We start from the raw sequence: 19405 nt of genomic DNA, 5'->3' as shown, positions 1-19405 counted from the left end.
CAGGGAACTCAACCCCAGAGCAATTGAATGAGACTCTATCTCAAAAAATAAAAAATAAAATAAATGTGATTCAATGGTTTTTATATATTCACAGAGTTGTGCATCCATCACCCCTAGTGAATTCCAAAACATTTTCATCACCTAAAAGTGCACCCCACCCCCCCTGAACCTTTAGTAATCACTCTCCATTTTCCCTCCCTCTGCCCCTGCAATCACTAAACTACTTTCTGTCTCTATAGATTTGCCTCTCCAGGACATTTCAAATAAAAGGCAGTCATATACTATGTGGCTTTTTGTGACTTTCTTCTTGCATTTTATTTTCAAGTCTCACCCTTATTGTAGCATGTATCAGCACTCCCTTCCTTTTTATGGCTGAGTAATATTCCATTGTATGGATACCCATGTACCATGTTTTATCCACTCATCAGCTAATGGACATTTGTTTCCACCACTTAGCTATTATGAAGGATATTGCTATGAACATTTGTGTATAGTTGTTTGCTTGAACACCTATTTTCAATTCTTTGGGATAGAAGCTAGGAGTAGAATTGGTGGGTTGCTTGGTGAGTCTATGTTTAAATGTGTGAATTGGCTCAGCGCCTGTAGCTCAGCAGCTAGGGCACCAGCCACAATACCAGAGCTGACGGGTCCAAACCCAGCCTGGGCCAGTTGAACAACAATGACAACTGCAACAACAACAACAACAAAAATAGCTGGGCATTGTGGCAGGCTCCTATAGTCCCAGCTATTTGGGAGGCTGAGGCAAGAGAATTACTCGAACCCAAGAGTTTGAGGTTGCTGTGAGCTGTAACGCCACGGCACTCTACCGAGGGCAAAATAGTGAGACTGTCTCAAAAAATATATATATGTGTGAGTTGCTGTTGGCTCTTTTCCCAGCACTGCACATCCCCCCAGCTCCACACTGTCGCCAGCACCTGGTATTGCCTGTCCTCTTGGCTACAGCCACCCCAGTGAGGGAGAGGGGTCACTGACTCATCCACTTTTAGGTAATCGGTGAACACAAGTCTTCTGAGCACTTTTCTGCCCCTGAGGACCTGGAAGTGCCTCCTCTCTATCCCCTAAGAACTTGTGACCAGTGGAATGTGGGGGGGGGGTCTTTCACTTGTCAGCTCAGCCCCCAGGTCATTATGCCCTAATAGATGGGGCCACAGGGTAGATGGGGAACAAGGACCCTTGTGTATTCTGGGCTGCACAGGCCTGGCCTGAGCTTGCTGACCAAGTCTCAGAGGCTAGAAGGCACCACCTGCCCTAACACCTCCTGGCTCTCCCCCAGTCCACAGGGCAGATGAGCTGCTGACTGGTGGCTGGAAAGGGCAGCATCTAAAGGCATTGGCCATCTTGGCCGCTCCTCTGTTGTTCATTGGTAGGCCACAGTCCCTCCTCCCCTCAGCTCTGTTGTCCTAACAACAGCCTCTTCTCCCTAGAAGGGCCCAAAGGCAGGTAGCTGGGGCTCTGGGTGGACCTGGACTCAGTTTCGTACCCAAGGCTAAAGAGGGTCCAAGGACTTGAGCTCTGAGAAAGCAGAGGCCAGGCCTGCATTCCTCCAGCCCTGGGTGTCTGGCTGTGTCCCTAGGCTGGGCCCTCTTGCCCACTTCCTCCAGCTCCTTTTTCTCCACTATTGAGAACAGAGATGGGGCCTCAGTTCTCCAAGATCTCCTGGACTACTTCCTAGGCCCCAGGATGCTGAGATTTGCCAACAATCACAACAGTAAGGGCAGCCTATGTGTGTGGTGTGTGTTGAGGGGCCCCAGGCATTCCGCAGGGATTTTCTGATTTAGATCCTTGCACTGTGCCCAGCACTCTCCAGACTGGACAAGGAAGCCCCACTTCTGCCTCCAGAACAATGGGCAGGGGCCCCCATCTGCCACCCAAGTAGGATTGCTGAGTGAGGGGTCCTGTGTGTAGGGTGACCCCTCCTTTGACCCTGGCTTGCAGAGAGGCCCCCAGCCTCGTTCCTATTGTTGTGCCCAGGTCGCGGGGTACCCCTCATAAATCACCCGAAGACCAAGATCTGTGGGCCTTTTCTGTCCTCATCCCAGGGCTGCTCAATTTCAGCCCAGCTTCCAGCCCTAGGATCCGTGAGACCCTCTGCTCAGGCAAAGAGCAGGGATGCAGCCACTGGCCCGGCATCAGCCGCCTTAGCCTGCCAGCCAGTGGGTACCAAAGATAGACTAGAGGTATAGGGCGCTGCCCTGGGCCAGCCTGGCCCTGGGGAGGACATCTCCGGACAGAGCTTCGCCACCCAACCCGGCCTGGGGTGCAGGAGCCTGGGGGCGCCAGGAGGACACCTAACCACAAGTCTTGACTCCCTCTCACAGCATTTACTTAAAAAGGCCTGGAGTGTGGTCCTCCCTGGGCCAGGTGCACACATAGGGCTGGCCTCTGCTCAGGGGCAGCGCCAAGCTCCCCCGCGGACACTGCCTTGGTCTGGGCGCCTACGCCTAGCCGCGTCCGCACAGCCTAACCCGGCCCGGCGCTGTTTCTCGCACCTGCCGATGAGGCCGCACCAACCCGCCGCAGGTCCTTGGCGCAGGAGACAGGTGCCTCCGGCGGGCGCGTCCAAAGCGAGAAGCATCGCGCCCAGGTCGGCCCCGAGGAGCCCGCGGGGCGGAAACGAGCCCCTAGCCAGCAAAGAGCAACCGTTGAGCCCCTGACCCCCGGTCCTCCTCCCCGGCAGCCCGACCCGGCCACCGCCTAGGCCGCACTACGCCCTCCCGCAGCCAGAGGTGCTGCAGACGCCGCGGGAGCACCTCCCGCCTCACTGTGTTGCTTCCGGTAGTTCCGGAAGGTAGGCATCCGAGAGCCCCGAGCTTTGCTTCCGGTTCCGGGTAGCCGGGGCAGCAGCGCCTTATGATGGGACCGAGGTGAGTGGGTCGGAGTATCTTCGAGTTCTGCCCCCGGTCGTCAGCACCGCCTGGTGAGACCTGGTCAAGCCCCTCCCAGCAGGTCGGAGATGGCCCGTGCAGTTCCCGCAGAGTCGCCTGCTGGCCAGGCCTGCCTTTCCCCGGGCGCCTGCGGTAGGGGAGCGAATGAGTGAATGAATAAACGAATGTCTTTTTTTCCTTGCTGGCCTCTTCCTCAGGTGACACACGAACAGCTGGAGCCGCGAGGGGACGGGGCAGGATGAACCGGGCCAAGCCCACCACCGTCCGGAGGCCCAGCGCCGCGGCCAAGCCTTCAGGTTCGTCGTGCAGCCGGAGGTTCTTAGGACTTCCCGGCCGCTAGAGCCCGCATTATGGCTTAGTCGTTCAGCAGTGAAGGTTCTTTTCAGGAGCTGGGTCTAGAGAAACAACCTGCGGTTCTAAGTGGCTCTAGGAATCCTTGGGAGAGTTGGAACAGCTGCGTCTTCCTGGGGCACCGGTTATCTGATTTAGGCTGAGCGCAGGAGGCAGCAGACAGTAGGGTGGATGTCTTGTGCCTGGAGAGAGGAGGCAGCTAGATGTAGCAGTTACAAGCACAGACTCTGGGGCCAGACTAATCAAATCCTGGCTTGGCCACTCTCCTGCTTGGGATCTCTGTTTTCTTTGTGTGTAAGGTGACAGTAATAGCATCCATCTCATGTTGAGGACTAAGCAAACCAGGCTGGTTTGTGGTAAGGTCTATGGAACTTTGAGCTGTCACTTTTTTTTGAGGTTTAACTGATGGTTTTACCCTTTATACTTTCATTATCAATTACATTTTCATGCTAATGAACTGTCACTCTTGTGAACATTCTCCCAGCCTCAGCTCTACTGTTGTCTTGTTGAGTAATCTCAACTGTGTTTCTTGCCTTCTCTGACCCTCGTTTAATCACGTATGAAATAACAGGACGGGAGAGTCAGTCTATTTTCATGTTAGAGGTTGCAAATACGCTAGTTTTTTCTTTCTCCTTTCTCTACAGGGCACCCTCCACCAGGAGACTTCATTGCTCTGGGCTCAAAGGGTCAAGCCAATGAGTCAAAAACGGCATCCACCTTGCTGAAGCCAGCCCCTTCTGGCCTGCCTTCAGAACGAAAGCGGGATTCTGCAGCTGCTTTGTCTGGTGCTTCTGCCCTGACTGGCCTTACCAAACGCCCCAAACTCTCTTCCACACCCCCTCTGAGTGCCCTGGGGCGCCTGGCTGAGGCTGCAGTGGCAGAAAAACGAGCCATTTCTCCCTCTATTAAGGAACCATCTGTGGTGCCAATTGAAGGTAAACTCAAGTGTTAGACTTTTATAGAGAATGTGTCCCACACTGTGTCAGTCAACTAAGTGTTCAATGAAGGTCATCTTCAGGCCTTGTGCACAGGATGCTTCAGGCCTGGATGGCACAGGTCCTGTGAGAGAAATGGTTTTTTTGTTCATTTGTTTTTCAGAGAACTTCTCACATGGGAGCCTTTACTCTGCTGGACCCCCAGTTGGTTTTTGGGAAGTAGGGCAGTCTTTTGTGCAGTTAAGCATTTTATGTGTCTGTTGAGCACCTCCTTTGTGACAGATTTCTTTCTGATCCCTGGGAGGGTAAACCACAGGTGGTGACACCCACATCTGTATTCTCAAGATTATACATTCTAGTGTATTTCTAAATTTGAGAGATGGTTTGTACCTCATTTGTCCTTTTCTCCTAATTATTAGCAATGAAGAATTTATTTCCCCCTGCCCCCCCCACTTTTTTTTTTTGCAGTTTTTGGTTGGGGCCAGGTTTTATGGAGCCGACGCTTTACTCCTTTGAGCCACAGGCACTGCCCTTCCTCCCATTTTTTTCAGTCGAAAGGCAACACAGCAATATCATTAAAGACGTCAAAGGGCAATATAAGCTTCATCCATGATCCCATTGCTCTCATACATTCTTTTAATTTTGCATTTGTCTAAATTTGATCCTGCTTTTCTACATCATTTTGCTAAGGAACATGCTTAATGGCTCGTTGATAGCCTGTAGAGTAGAGCTGTTATAGTCAACTCAGTCCCTCTATTGAGCATGTAGACACTCTAATGGCAAACGTCCTTTGTATGTTTTTTATGTCTGTCAGAGCATTTCTTTAGGGTAATTTCTTTGTAGGAGTAAAAAAGAACAAGTGTCCTCATAACTTTGGCAATGGTTTATCTCTTAAAACTAAGCTGCCACTGGGGCGGCATCTGTGGCTCAGTCCGTAGGGCGCCGGCCCCGTGTACCGAGGGTGGCGGGTTCGGGCCCGGCCCTGGCCAAACTGCAACCAAAAAAAAAAAAAAATGGCCGGGCGTTGTGGTGGGCGCCTGTGGTCCCAGCTGCTTGGGAGGCTGAGGCAGGAGAATCGCTTAAGCCCAGGAGTTGGAGGTTGCTGTGAGCTGTGTGAGGCCACGGCACTCTACCGAGGGCCATAAAGTGAGACAAAAAAAAAAACAAACAAAAATACTAAGCTGCCACTGGGCGGTGCCTGTGGCTCAGCAGGTAGGGCGCTGGTCCCATATGCTGGAGGTGGTGGGTTCAAACCCAGCCCCGGCCAAAAAAAAAAAAACTAAGCTGCCACTTACTGCTGAGTTTTGTCATGTGCAAGGCACAGAGGCTGTGGCCTTTGCCACCTGAGGGACCAGGTTATTGTAAAGCAAGCCTGTGAGTGAGTTCTCATGAAGACTTTAGAAATGGGGAGTTAAAAATGGGACTCCCCCATAGCCTTGCGAGGGAGAAAGCTTATCAGGGAATCATACTGTGATACAGACAGGATATTGCTCAGCAGAGAGAGTGGAACTGAACCAGGGAGCAAAGGCTAGGTCTGGAGTGGGCAGAACTTAGCGGTGAGATCTTAGGCTGTTGTGTTGTGGGCAGTGTCCTTGCTGGGTTCAGTTGGCAGCAGGAGCCTAGGAGCATATGGAACAGGATGATGTAGCTGGGGCAGTGCTTTGGGAGGTGAGTTGGGCAGCAGCTGCCCTAGACCTCACCTGGGAAGCCAGTGCTGGTGAAGATTAAAAGTGATCACAGGGAACTGGGGGCTTAACTCAGCTGTGCTTCTCTCCTTTGCTATTTGTACTTTATTTTGTTCAGCATCACCTCCCAGAAAAGGTGGTTTTGGAGATTAACTGAGATTTGGTAATTAAAAGCATATTCTGAATGATAAAGTACTTTATGATATTAGATATTGTTAGTAAAACAGAAAGCTGTGTGCAGCTGTTCCTAATGTCTGTTTGGAATCCCTCTAATGCCAGACCCTCTGTGACTACAGCCCCCTCATCCTGTCTGCTTTGTCTAGTGTCAGGAGGTACTGGTGAGTCCTCTATCTCTGGTGCAGTTAAGTTAGAAATCAGAGCACCTCCCTCCATATGTTTGTATGTTTAACAATGCAACCATAAATAAGTCTTAAGTAAAAGTTAAGGCAAAGAGATTCTGGCAAGGCAGATTCAGAGAAAGAGGCACAGGAAACAATGTTAGTGACAACTGAAGGTGGGGCACAATTAGGAGAAAAGCGAGCCAGGCCTGTAATCCTAGCACTCCGGGAGGCTGAGGTGGGTTGATTGCCTGAGCTGATGGGTTCAATTCCAGCCTGAGCAAGAGGGAGACCCTGCCTCTAAAAATAGCTGGGTTTTGTGGTGGGCACCTGTAGTCCCAGCTACTTGGGAAGCTGAGGCAAGAGGATCACTTGAGCCCAAGAGTTTGAGGTTGCTGTGAGCTAATGACACCATGGCATTCAACACCAGGTCAACTGAGTGAGACTCTGTCTCGAAAAAGAAAGTGAGGCTACAGATTGGCCAATTCGTAGAAAAGTGTTTCTGTCTTGGGAACACGCAACTCCAGGGAAGCCTTGTGGGATGCAGTGGAGAGAGGACTGGAGTGACTACTAGGCCAGAACCCTGCAGCCCCTGCATCCCCCAGTGCTGCCACTGTCCCTTGTGTGGGAAACTGGTCTGCTACAGTACTGGACACTGATATGTGCTGGGTTTCTGCTGGTCTGCCTGGTGTCCCCGTGGCCTTGGGGTGACCTCTGTTCTTGGCCCTGGCTCTAACTGGGCCCTCCTGCTTTGGCCAGTCCTGCCCACAGTGTTGCTGGATGAGATTGAAGCTGCTGAGCTAGAGGGGAATGATGACAGGATCGAGGGGGTGCTGTGTGGGGCTGTGAAGCAGCTGAAGGTCACTCGGGCCAAGCCGGACAGCACCCTGTACCTGAGCCTGATGTACCTGGCTAAGATCAAGCCCAACATCTTTGCCACAGAAGGCGTCATTGAGGTGAGAGAAGGCATCTGCTCCTCTGTGTGGGAAAGGTAATATGACAGGCACTCTGCTACTTTCTCTCTTAATGTCTCTCCTCCCATCTTGCCCCCGCCTGGACTGCACTGACTTTACGTGTGCAGGTTCGTGTGCAAGTAAGGCCCCTGGTGATGCACACCCTCTCTTAACAGGCTCTGTGCAGCCTCTTACGACGGGATGCTTCCATCAACTTCAAGGCCAAGGGGAACAGCCTGGTGTCTGTGCTGGCTTGTAACCTCCTCATGGCTGCCTACGAGGAGGATGAAAACTGGCCTGAGATCTTTGTCAAGGTGAGGCACCTCTCCCTAGGGCCCTAGCGGTGGAGAGGGCAGAACACCAAGGCAGTCTCTGGCTACCAGTAGGAAGGAGGCCAGCCGAGTATGTTCACCCAAAGAGGGTGTCTGATGGCCTCGGTCATTCATTCTCAGTTCCTCCTGCACTGAGGAGTTGGTCAGGGCCTCCTGAGCAGCTGCCCCACCAGGCAGCAAGTAGGCATTTGGGGACACACTAGAGCCATAGGGGGCAGGCAGGACAGTACTGCTGCCAGCCAGCAGCTTGTGCCTTCTGGTGCAGGTATACATAGAAGACTCGCTGGGGGAGCGGGTCTGGGTGGACAGCCCACACTGCAGGACCTTTGTGGACAACATCCAGACGGCGTTTAACACCAAGATGCCCCCCAAGAGCATGCTGCTGCAGGGGGATGTGGGACGTGGCGGTGGGGACCTCGGTGCTGGTAAGAGATGCCAGGGACCAGGCTGGGCCAGAAGTCAGGGCATCCAGCCTAAGGGGAGGAGCTGGGGTCACCTCCCATGGAGGCTGGGTTTGGGAGGTGGGTACTGTCAGGAGGGGTGAGGAGGACATTCCTTGGGGTCCTCTCCATGGTCTGTGCAGGGAGCAGCCCTCACCCCTCACTCACGGAGGAGGAGGATAGCCAGTCGGAGTTGCTCATTGCTGAGGAGAAGCTGAGCCCTGAGCAGGAAGGCCAGCTCATGCCTAGGTAGGTATGCTGTGTGGCCCTAGCCCTGTGGGGTGTGGCAGGGAGGCAGGCAGGGTGGGGCGCCTCGAGGACAGCCTTCCTCCCTCCCTTCCTTCCCCCCTCTGGCCTAGGTACGATGACCTCGCAGAGAGCGTGGAAGATTATGTTCTTGACATGCTTCGAGACCAGCTCAACCGGCGTCAGCCCATCGACAATGTCTCCAGGAACCTCCTGCGGCTTCTCACCTCCACCTGTGGCTATAAGGAGGTGCGGCTAATGACGGTGCAGAAGCTGGAGATGTGGCTACAGAACCCCAAGGTGAGCATGGCGGGAGGTGCCATTGAGCACAGGCCCCACAGGTATTGCAGGCCATGAAATAGCTGGGTTCCCTGGTCTCTCTGCAGCTGACCAGGCCGGCCCAGGACCTGCTGATGTCTGTTTGCATGAACTGCAACACACACGGCTCTGAGGACATGGATGTCATCTCCCATCTGATCAAGATTCGCCTCAAGCCCAAAGTTCTCCTCAACCACTACATGCTCTGTGTCAGGTATAGCACAGGCAGGAGTGGGCAAACAGCAAGGCAGCCCCTCACACCCTGTACCCTTCCACTCACTTGGCTCTCTGGCCCAGGGAGCTGCTAAATGCTCACAAGGACAACCTGGGCACCACCATCAAGTTTGTGATTTTCAATGAACTTTCCAACGCCCGGAACCCAAACAACATGCAGATCCTCTACACTGTATTGCAGCATAGCTCAGAGCTGGCGCCTAAGGTAGGGCCCAAGTGCTGGCAGCGTTGCTGCATGGCAGGTGCTCCCTGAGAGCTGTGGCACAGCTGGTTTATGGGGTGGGGCAGCTTCCAGTTGTGGGGCCTGACTCTGGTCCTTCCCATACCAGGTAGGGCCTGTGGCTGTGGGTAGGGGGGTCCGTGTGGCATCACCTGTCACCCTGGTGACTGTACAAGTGAATGGGGTGGTTTGTTGGTGCTGTGTGGGTAAATGATCTGCTACCAGAGCCTTGCAAAGGTTGGGGGCTTTCTTTTGTTTTGTTTTTTTTTGAGACAGTCTCATTTTGTTGCCCTCGGTAGAGTGCTGTGTTGATACAGCTCACAGCAACCTCTGACTCTTGGGCTCAAGCAATTCTCTTGACTCAGCCTCCTAAGTAGCTAGAACTACAGGTGCTCACCACAACACCCAGCTATTTTTATTTTATTTTATTTTTTTCAGTTTTTGGCTGAGGCTGGGTTGGAACCCACCACCTCCAGCATGTGGGGCCGGCACCCTACTCTTTGAACCACAGGCTCCATCCTCACCCAGCTATTTTTAGAGACAAGGTCTCTCTCTAGTTTAAGCTGGTCTTAAATTCATGAGCTCAGGCTATCCACCCACCTCGGCCTCCCAGAGTCTTGGGATTTCAGGCGTGAGCCACTGTGCCTGGCCTATAATGGGAGCTTTTGAAACCCACTAAAGTGTGACTTTCAGCCAGTTCCAGTGTGGGAACTCATCTTTCTCAAAATTTAAAGCTCAGCGTGTTTGGGAGGGAGCAATACTGAGCCTTAAAAAGCCACCAGAGTTTCCTAGCTAAGAGCCAGTTCTGCCTTCCTGAGCAGGGCTTGTCCTCAATTAGGCAGAAGTCCCTGTGTGTTCTGACTGTAGTGTTGCAGGCCTGCAGACCTGCCTGATTGGATTCAGGAGTCTCCTTTGAAAGGAAAATCTCCCACACTGTGAACATGTTAGGCTTGTCGTGGGCTTGTTTGCATGTGAAACATCAAGATGGGCTTAGGGCCAGTTCTGACGATCAGGTCTGTCATCATTGCAGCCAGCGTTTTAAGAAAAGTTCTGGATCACTTAAGCTCTCAGGTTGAGGTTCAGGGTGGAGAAGAGGCTGAGATCTCTTTCATTTGTGGCTGTGCTGCCTGGTAATCAGCACTCCCACAGTGCCTGTTAGTCTGTGCCCTCATCTGGCGAGGGCCAACTTTCCATGTGCCAGTTGTCATGAAAGTTAAATAAGATGTAGCCGTTGCTGCTTTCAGGGAACTCTCAGCCAAGGGAGAAGGACAAGTCTGTCTGAGATGCTGTGGTACCTGTGTGTGCTGACCTGCCTGGCTGTGCCACAGGAAGACAGAGGGGCTCATTCTCTGGTCCAGCCTGGGGAGGCTTCCTGCAAGGCTAAGACAGAGGAGGGTGCCAATGGGGAGGGAACTGCCCAGCAGCTTCCTGCTTAGCCTCTCTCTACCTTAGTTCCTGGCTATGGTGTTTCAAGACCTGCTGACCAACAAGGATGATTACCTGCGGGCCTCTCGGGCCCTGCTCCGGGAGATCATCAAACAGACCAAGCATGAGATCAACTTCCAGGCCTTCTGCCTGGGGCTCATGCAGGAGCGCAAGGAGCCCCAGTACTTGGACATGGAATTCAAGGTGCTATGGATGCTATGGCCTTTCTGGCTTTTCCTCCAGTATAGGCCCTACTGCAGCTGCCCCCGTGTCCTGGTTTTGCCCATGTGCCCTGCTCTGCCTGGGAGTGGGTACCAGCAGGAGGGAGGGCTACTGGTGCCTGTGTGTCCCAGAGAGAAGTTTAGGTTCCATCCTGTGGGAGGCCTGAGGAGGCCTAATCATGCACAGAGGAGTCGGCACCCCGGGCTAGTATGGACAGAGCTGTAGCCAATGGAGTTGGGGAGGAGACGGTATAGGCAGGGAGGCAGGGCATGGCAGGATCTGCCCATGCCAGTTTGAGGGGTACAAGAGTGACATACTGGGCAGCGCCTCTGGTTGTGAGCAGCAAGTGGGCAGTCAGCATGCGAGGCAGTATGCCCTTCAGGACAGGGGATCTGTCCAGCTCTGTTGGCCAAGCCTGACTAGGGCCTTGCTGCACACTGCTTTTGGGTCTCAAGACCTGTTGGAGCCCTCTGCTAATGTGGTCCCTGGGCTCTCTGAATCTCAGCTTGTGCCTGTGCACGTGGAGTGGGGCTCTCATGTGCAGGTCTTTCAAGGACACAAACTGCTGTCCTGTGCTTGCAGGAGCGGTTTGTGGTTCACATAACTGACGTGTTGGCTGTGTCCATGATGCTGGGGATCACAGCTCAGGTGAAGGAGGCTGGCGTCGCATGGGACAAGGGAGAGAAACGAAGTAAGGACAGGAGGGTCTTGGGTCTGAGGCAGGGTTCAAGCTGGCAGCAGGCACCTCTCCTGTCGCTATGGGTGGCCCTCCAAACACTTAAAAATGAAACCTGGAGGGGGCCTTAGCACAGCATGGCCTCTGAAGGGGCCCCTGGGAGCTGCTGTTCTGTGCTTCCTGACACCAGCTTCAGAGTCTGTTCTTTGTGTGCATCATTTGCACACTCGAGTTCTGGCATCCACCACGGAGGCAGTTCAGGCTTGGTGTCCTTTCAGCCAGCCAAAGGCAGGAAGGAGAGATGGGAGGTGGTGTTTAAGTCAGGTCAGTTTGTTTCATTTTTTTTTTTTTTTTTTTGTAGAGACAGAGTTTCACTTTATCGCCCTTGGTAGAGTGCCGTGGCGTCATATAACTCACAGTAACCTCCAACTCCTGGGCTTAGGCGATTCTCCTGCCTCAGCCTCCCGAGTAGCTGGGACTACAGGCGCCCGCCACAACGCCCGGCTATTTTTTTGTTGCAGTTTGGCTGGGGCCGGGTTTGAACCCACCACCCTCGGTATATGGGGCCGGCGCCCTGCTCACTGAGCCACAGGCGCCGCCCAGTTTGTTTCATTTTTAAGAGTTTGGCTAGAGTGAAATCCTCTGGAATTCAAGGCTTTCCTGGACCCTGGCCAGGGTTGTGAGACACTTCGAGTGTTACTCCAGCTGAGTCAGCTTCTGCCTGTGTAATGCATGGGTGGTCCAGAAGCTGGGTTGTTCTGAGTTGCTGCCTTGTAAAGTCCAGTCTCCATTCTGGTGCTGGCCTCGAATGGTGTTGGCTGGTCTACTGCATGGACAAAGACAGCAAACCTGTTTGTTCATTTCAGACCTTGAGGTGTTGCGTTCGTTCCAGAACCAGATTGCTGCAATCCAGCGGGATGCTGTCTGGTGGCTTCACACCGTCGTGCCTTCCATCAGCAAGCTCGCTCCCAAGGACTATGTGCACTGGTAAGGACCAGTGCTGTGGGTGGTCCCTGCCCCAGCCTCTGCCTCACCTTCTGCCTAGTAGCCCACTGGCTCAGGACATGTAAGGGCTTTCACACAGGAACCTGTGACATCCAAGGCAGGCAGTGGCAGTGGACACAGGTGTCTTATGCATGCTAGACCTCCAATGGACTCTGGTCTGTCAGGTGGGGACCCCTGCCCGATTGGAGCTGCAGTTGTCCCACAGTCATAGCATCAGCCTGACTGGCCTCAGGGTTGGTCACAGTAGGTTCCCTGGTAGGTGCTGTGAGGCGGTATAGCTCTGAGTGGTCAGCTAGCCCCTATGTCTGAGCACGTTTCTGTCTACAGCTTTTGACCAAGTTGAACCTATTGAGACAGGGACCCTTTTCCTGGAACTGGCAGGGTGGAGCAGGTCCTTCCAGCATCCACATCCCAACTGGTGGGTCTTCTCTGCCCTGCAGCCTCCACAAGGTGCTGTTCACAGAGCAACCGGAGACCTACTACAAGTGGGACAACTGGCCACCTGAGAGTGACCGCAAGTGAGTGAGCCTGTTGTGTGCTCAGGGCCGCCACTGGGGCTGGTGGTGGGGCTGGTTGCTGCAGGAGGATCCAGTCAGGGTCTGGGCCCAGCTGTGGTGTTTTTTTTTTTGAGACAGCCTCAAGCTATCGCCCTGGGTAGAGTGCTGTGGTGTCATAGCTCATAGCAACCTCCAACTCCTGGGCTTAAGCTATTCTCTTGCCTCAGCCTCCCGAGTAGCTGGAACTACAGGTGCCTGCCACAACACCTGGCTATTTTTTGGTTGTAGTTGTCCTTGTTTGGCAGGCCAGGGCTGGATTTGAACCTACCAGCTCTGGTGTATGTGGCTGGCGCCCTATCCACTTGAGCCACAGGTGCCACCCCCCAGCTATGTTCTTAGTGGCCACCATCTTGTCCCTCCCTGTGGCCCTGGGTGCTGCTTGGTGTCTATTGGTGTCTCTGAAGTCATCTTCACTCCCAGGGACCTAGCCACTACTGTGTCCACATGACTGCTACCATCCTGGTACACACCCACACCCACCTCCCGTTCACACACCTCCACACACACTGCTTGCCCTTCCTTGCTTCCAAATAGCTAGATACTCTGTCCTTCCTCATATACTTACTGCTGTCTCCCTCCAAGACCAGGTGGTCACCCCAAGTGTTCTAGAACAACTACACTGTGCCCCAGGTCTCCTGGGGCTCTGTATTCAGCCCATCTGCTTTGGGCATTCTGCTCCCTTTCATGGTGACACTTCTGTTGCATTCTGGGAAGTTGTGTAATGGTCTCTCTTTGTCCATCTGCCTTTGAGCTCCTTGTGGGCCAGAACTGTTCTCTCTGGGGCATCAGAGCCTCTCCTGTGTTGGCAGTAGGAACAAGCGACTGTACATGTGACAAAAGAGTGGGTAGCTTCCCATTCCAAGACAAGTCTTGGAGCTAGGGCTTCTGTCCTGTGAAGGGCCACTTGGATTCAAGGGGAACAGGAACTTGGGGAGGGACACAGCTCCTCCTCCTCTGCTTGCCTGTGTTGCTTTACCTCAGGCAGTCTGGCTTCTGTCCTCAGCCCCACTGAGGGGTCCTGCCAGCCTTGAAGTTGGCCCCCTTCTGAGTCAGACCTCTCCCTCCACTGCCCACAGCTTCTTCCTGCGCCTCTGCTCAGAGGTGCCCATCCTGGAGGACACATTGATGCGCATCCTGGTCATTGGGCTATCCCGAGAGCTGCCACTCGGTCCTGCAGATGCCATGGAACTTGCTGACCACCTGGTGAAGCGAGCTGCAGCCGTGCAGGCAGATGGTGAGGGTCCCTTGGGGTTTTGCTGCAGGCTTTGTCCTAGACCCTTCTAGGTGACAGCTCTGCTCCCTCATGCCTGTAAAAGCCAAAGCCATTTCGGTGCTGGTGCCATGGTAGTGCGTCTGCCTTCCCTCGGGGAAGCTGTGTTTCAGCTGAGCTTTCTGCCCCTCTACTCAGCTCTAAATGGACAGTTTGGGAGGCTTGGAGACCTGGAATTGAGGACTTAGAAGTGTGTTTGTGTCTTTGGCAGCTGTGTAGTCTCTGCACAATTGTGGGATTCATCCTGGGATTTGCATCATATTCAGTGTGATTGAACCATGGCAGGATCTTCTGTCACTTTTCTCCCCCTCCTCTTAGGTGATCTTAAATCTAGTGCTCCCACTGCCTGTGGGCCAGGCTGTAATGTCTGCTGTGTGAGCCAGGGGCTTCTGGTCCCTGCCCCGGTCACACCATATGTCTTCACCTCCGTACCCTGCTTCTAGGCTGTGCCATTGTCCCTCAACAGCCTTGTTTACTCTCTGGACCCTGCTCAGATGCCCCAAAGTAAAAATGTCCGCATGTCCCAGGGAGCATTTGTGCTTCCTCCAGACCATCCTGTGCTGTTTCAGCAGGGCCAGACTTCTCGCTCTGTGATACCCCAGACCTTGTGCCTTGGCTATCCAGATGCGTGCAATTGGGCTCTGGGGCCTGAGTGCGGCTCTTTGTTTCAGACGTGGAAGTACTGAAGGTGGAAAGGATCCAGCTGATTGACGCTGTGCTGAACCTGTGTACCTACCACCACCCTGAGAATATCCAGCTTCCGCCTGGGTGAGACCTGGGCTCCTACTGGGGCCCACCCACCCCACTCCCTGGGGGGCAAGCTCTTGGTGGCCTCTTCTTAGAGGCCTGTGGGTGTTGCACACAGCCTGTTTTTCCACTTTGCTTGAGTTCAAGTGATTCACTTCCCTGTTCTCTTCAGTGTCTCTAAGTCATTTATACTATTTCTGTGTATTCATTAATGTGTGTTCTTTATTTTTCGCACGGCGTTGAGTTTATCCTCTATTTTTTAATGCTTTATTGGGGTATAACTCATATGCATTTCATCTATTGAAAGTGTACATTTCCGTGTTTTTAAGTGTGTTCATAGGTTGTATAATCTTTATAATTTTAGACCTTTTCTCCCTCTAAAAGGAACCTGTACCCATTAGTTGTCTCTCCCTGTGCCCCACTGTTCCACCCCTTATCCCTCCCCCGCCTTCCCTCAGCGACCACTGTTTTGCTTTCATTTGTGTAGACTTGTCCTTTGGGGATGTTTTATATAAATGGAATCCTACAACATGTGATCTTCTGTCACTGGCTTTCTCCCCTGAGCACAGTGTTTTCAGGGTTCATCCACATCATAGCAGGTGTTGGTTCATTCCTTTCTGTGACCGAGTGACATACCATTGTATAGAACAGTGTTTTTCAAACTTTTTCATCTCACAGCACACTTGAACCTATTAGTTAAACTGCATGGCACACTTAAATTATGTTGATCAAAAAAAAAAAAAGCAAAAAAAGAATATACTTACTGTATTTTGAACTTCTTTCAAAAATTAATTAATGACCTTTAAAAATTTCTGTGGCACACCTAAGATCCTCTCATGGCACACCAGTTGAAAATCACTAGTATAGATGTCTTATTTATCATTCTCCAGCTGGTAGACATTTGGGGGTATCCACTGTATGATGATTTTTTTTGTAGAGACAGAGTCTTACTTTATCGCCCTTGGTAGAGTGCCACTACACAGCGCCCAGCTTTTTTTTTTTTTGCAGTTTTTGGCCGGGGCTGGGTTTGAATCTGCTACCTCTGGCATATGGGGCTGGCACCCTACCCCTTTGAGCTACAGGCACCGCCCCAGCTATTTTTTTTTTGTTGCAATTTGGCCGGGGCCGGGTTTGAACCTATATATTTTTTTTTCTTTCTTTTTTTTTTTGAGAAAGAGTCTTACTATGTTGCCCTCAGTAGAGTACCGTAGTGTCACAGCTCACAGCAACCTCAAAGTCTTGGGCTTCAGTGATTCTCCTGCCTAAGCCTCCCAAATAGCTGGGACAGGTGCCTGCCACAACACCCGGCTATTTTTTTGTTGTAGTTGTTGCTTAGCTGGCCCAGGCTAGGCTTGAACTTGCCAGCCTCGGTGTATGTGGCTGGTGCTGTAACCACTGTGCTATGGGCACCGAGTCTGTGTGGCTATTTTTAATGTGTGTGCACATCTGCGTGGACATGTGATTTCAGGTGTCTTAAATGGATATCAGGAGTGAAATTGCTGGGAGGATCAGGTGTCATCTCATGTCATTACATGGCAGCTGTGTCATTTCACTTTCCAGTGTCTCTGTCGTCACCAACACTGACTGCTCATTTCTCTTGTTTTAGCCATCCAGGTGGACGTGAGGTGGTGTCTCATTTTAGTTTTGGTTCATGGTTTTCTAATCACTGATGATATTTGTGTACTGATGGGCCATCTACGTATCTCCTTTAGAGAAATGTCTATTCAAATTTTTGCTGAGGTATTTTTTTAATTTTTAATTTTGGGGGGACAGATCTCACTGTATCAAGCAGGCATTTGCAGTGATGTCATCACAGCTCACTGCAACTTTGAGCTCCTGAGCTTAAGCCTCAGCCTCCCAGGTAGCTGGGACTATAGGCACCCACCACCACACCCAACTAATTTTTTTATTTTACTGGAGATGGGAGTCTTGCTCTTGCTTAGGCTGGCCTTGAACTCCTGAGCTCAAGCAGTCTACACTCCTCAGCCTCCCAGATTGCTAGGGTTACAAGCAGGAGCCATTGCACCAGGTCATGGGTACTAGACTCTTAACTAGATCTATGCTTTGCAAATACAGTATTTTCTCCTTTCTGTATGTTTTTTTTTTTTTTTCACTTTCTTAATAGTATCCTTTGACACAAAAGTTCTAAATTTTGATGAAATTTTATCAATTTATTTTATTTCATTTTATTTTATTTATTTATTTTTTTGAGACAGAGTCTCACTATGTTGCCCTCGGTAGAGTGCCGTGGCATCACAGCTCACAGCAGCCTCCAACCCTTGGGCTCAAGCGATTCTCTTGCCTCAGTCTCCCAAGTAGCTGGGACTACAGGTGCCCACCACAATGCCCGGCTATTTTTTTATTGTTGTTGCAGTTGCCATTTGTGCTTAGCTGGCCCGGGTCAGGTTCGAACCCACCACCTTCAGTGTATGTGGCTAGCGCTGTAACCACCGTGCTACGAGCACCGAGCCAATTTATTTCATTTGGTTTTTATGCTTTTATATCATATCTGAGAAACCATTGTCTAGCCCTGGGTCACAAAGATTTAATTCTATATTTTCTTCCAAGGATTTTACAGTTTCAGCTCTTAAATTTAGGTTTTTGGTCCATTTTGGGTTAATTTTTATTTATGGTATGAGGCAGAGGTCCAGCTTACTCCCTTACATGGAGATGTCCAGTTGTCCCCATACTATTTGCTGAAATATTTGCTTCCTCTCATCAAATGATCTTGGCTTCTTGTCAGAAATCACCCACGCAGGTTTGTGAACTCTGGATTCTATTCTGTTGACCATTGTGTGATCTGATAAAATCCAGCTTATCTTTCTGTTGCTGTGGCTGCCTGTGCTTTGGTGTTGTACCTGAAAAACCATTGCCAACCCATGCTCATGAGACTTACTCCTGTTTTTGCCTAAGAATTTTATAGTTTTAGCTCTTAATGTTTAGGCCCATCCATTTTGTACATGGTGTTTGGCAGGGGCCCAACTTCATGTTTTGCACCTAGATGTGCAGTTGTTCCAGTACCGTTGTTGAAAAGATTGTTCCTCTTTTGATGGTCTTGGCACCTTTTCAGTATCCATTGAGCATAAATGTGAAGTTTCATTCCTGGACTCAGTTCTGTTCCTCTGATCTGTGAGTCTGTTATTTTATTTATTTTTTTATTTATTTTTTTTTATTGTTGGGGATTCGTTGAGGGTACAATAAGCCAGGTTACACTGATTGCAATTGTTAGGTAAAGTCCCTCTTGCAATCATGTCTTGCCCCCATAAAGTGTGACACACACCAAGGCCCCACCCCCTCCCTCCTGTTCTTAATGCTTATACCACACTCTACATTGCTATAACTTTGTGTTCAGTTGTTTTTTTTTTTTGAGACAGTCTCACTATGTCGCCTTCGGTAGAGTGCCATGGCGTCACAGTTCACAGCAACCTCAAACTCAGGCTTAAGTGATTCTCTTCCCTCAGCCTCCCAAGTAGCTGGGACTATACAACAACGCCCTCCACAATGCCCAGCTTGTTTTTCTTTTTTTCTTGTAGTTGTCATTGTTGCTTACCAGGCCCAGGCCAGGCTCGAACCCACCAGCCCAGGTGTATGTGGCTGACGCTGTAACCACTGAGCTATGGGCGCTGAACCAACTTTGTGTTACCAGTTTTGAAATTAGGAAGGCTGAGTCTTCCAACTTTGTTCCTTTTTAAGATTGTTTTGGTTATTCCTTTTTTTTATTTTGAGATTCTGTTGTCTTCAGTAGAGTTCTGTGGCATCATAGCTCACAGCAACCTCAAACTCTTGGGCTCAAGCGATTCTCTTGTCTCAGCCTCCCAAGTAGTTGGGACTACAGGTGGCCACCACAATGCCTGACTATTTTTAGAGATGAGGTCTCATTCTGGCTCAGGCTGGTCTCAAATTCGTGAGCTCAGACAATCCACCCAACTGGGCCTCCCAGAGTGCTAGGATTACAGGTATAAGCCACCGCATCCAGCCTGTTTTGGCTATTCTGAGTACTTTTATTTCCATGTGGATTTTAGGGTTAGCTTGTCAATTTCTGCAGAAAAGTCAAGTGTGTTTTTATAGGGATTGCATTGATCTGTGAATCAGTCTAAGACAAACTGCCATGTTAATGATATCAAATCTCAACTCAAGCACATGGGTTGTATTTCCCTTTGTCTAGAGCTGTAGTTTCTTATATCAGCATTGTGTGGTTTTCATTGTAGAAGTTTTGAAATTATCCTGTTGAGCTTATACCTAACCCTAACCACAGTCCTGCTACTAGTGGGTTATTCTACATTTCTCTTGTACCTGCTAGTGCCTGTTCTGCTTCCCGGTGGGGTGTTTTCCACTCAACAACAGACACACACTACTACAAGTTTTGTCTCACATTCTCTTCATTCTTTCTAGGGGTCAGAATTCTTTGCCACTTAAAAGGACTGTACTTTAATTATAATTACATTATATCTAACTTTTAAATGTTATTGCAATTACATGTTGATGCATACTAAAGTTGTTTCCAGTTTTCTGACCTAAACACTAAGAGTGATAACTAATGGCTGG

The 19405-nt window shown here is 50.9% G+C and overlaps 1 protein-coding gene across 1 annotated transcript in view; it reads left to right on the top strand.

Moving 5' to 3' along the window:
• The first annotated feature begins 2835 nt into the window (after positions 1 to 2835).
• Positions 2836 to 19405, top strand: part of INTS1 (integrator complex subunit 1) — a 34794-nt gene continuing 18224 nt past the window's right edge. Inside the window, exons 1-16 of the mRNA XM_053555836.1 lie at positions 2836 to 2885; positions 3104 to 3202; positions 3902 to 4192; positions 6975 to 7171; positions 7345 to 7482; positions 7766 to 7925; positions 8084 to 8189; positions 8300 to 8486; positions 8573 to 8718; positions 8802 to 8943; positions 10411 to 10587; positions 11188 to 11296; positions 12148 to 12268; positions 12727 to 12804; positions 13920 to 14077; positions 14785 to 14881. Of these exons, the coding sequence (XP_053411811.1) occupies positions 3145 to 3202; positions 3902 to 4192; positions 6975 to 7171; positions 7345 to 7482; positions 7766 to 7925; positions 8084 to 8189; positions 8300 to 8486; positions 8573 to 8718; positions 8802 to 8943; positions 10411 to 10587; positions 11188 to 11296; positions 12148 to 12268; positions 12727 to 12804; positions 13920 to 14077; positions 14785 to 14881 (2165 nt within the window). The 5' untranslated portion in view covers positions 2836 to 2885; positions 3104 to 3144. The remainder of the gene's footprint in view (positions 2886 to 3103; positions 3203 to 3901; positions 4193 to 6974; positions 7172 to 7344; positions 7483 to 7765; positions 7926 to 8083; positions 8190 to 8299; positions 8487 to 8572; positions 8719 to 8801; positions 8944 to 10410; positions 10588 to 11187; positions 11297 to 12147; positions 12269 to 12726; positions 12805 to 13919; positions 14078 to 14784; positions 14882 to 19405) is intronic.

The sequence above is a fragment of the Nycticebus coucang genome, chromosome 12 (assembly GCF_027406575.1).
Source record: "Nycticebus coucang isolate mNycCou1 chromosome 12, mNycCou1.pri, whole genome shotgun sequence".
Lineage (NCBI taxonomy): Eukaryota > Metazoa > Chordata > Mammalia > Primates > Lorisidae > Nycticebus > Nycticebus coucang.
Note: the sequence above shows the minus strand (reverse complement) of the source record. Positions and strands in the feature narration are given on the sequence as shown.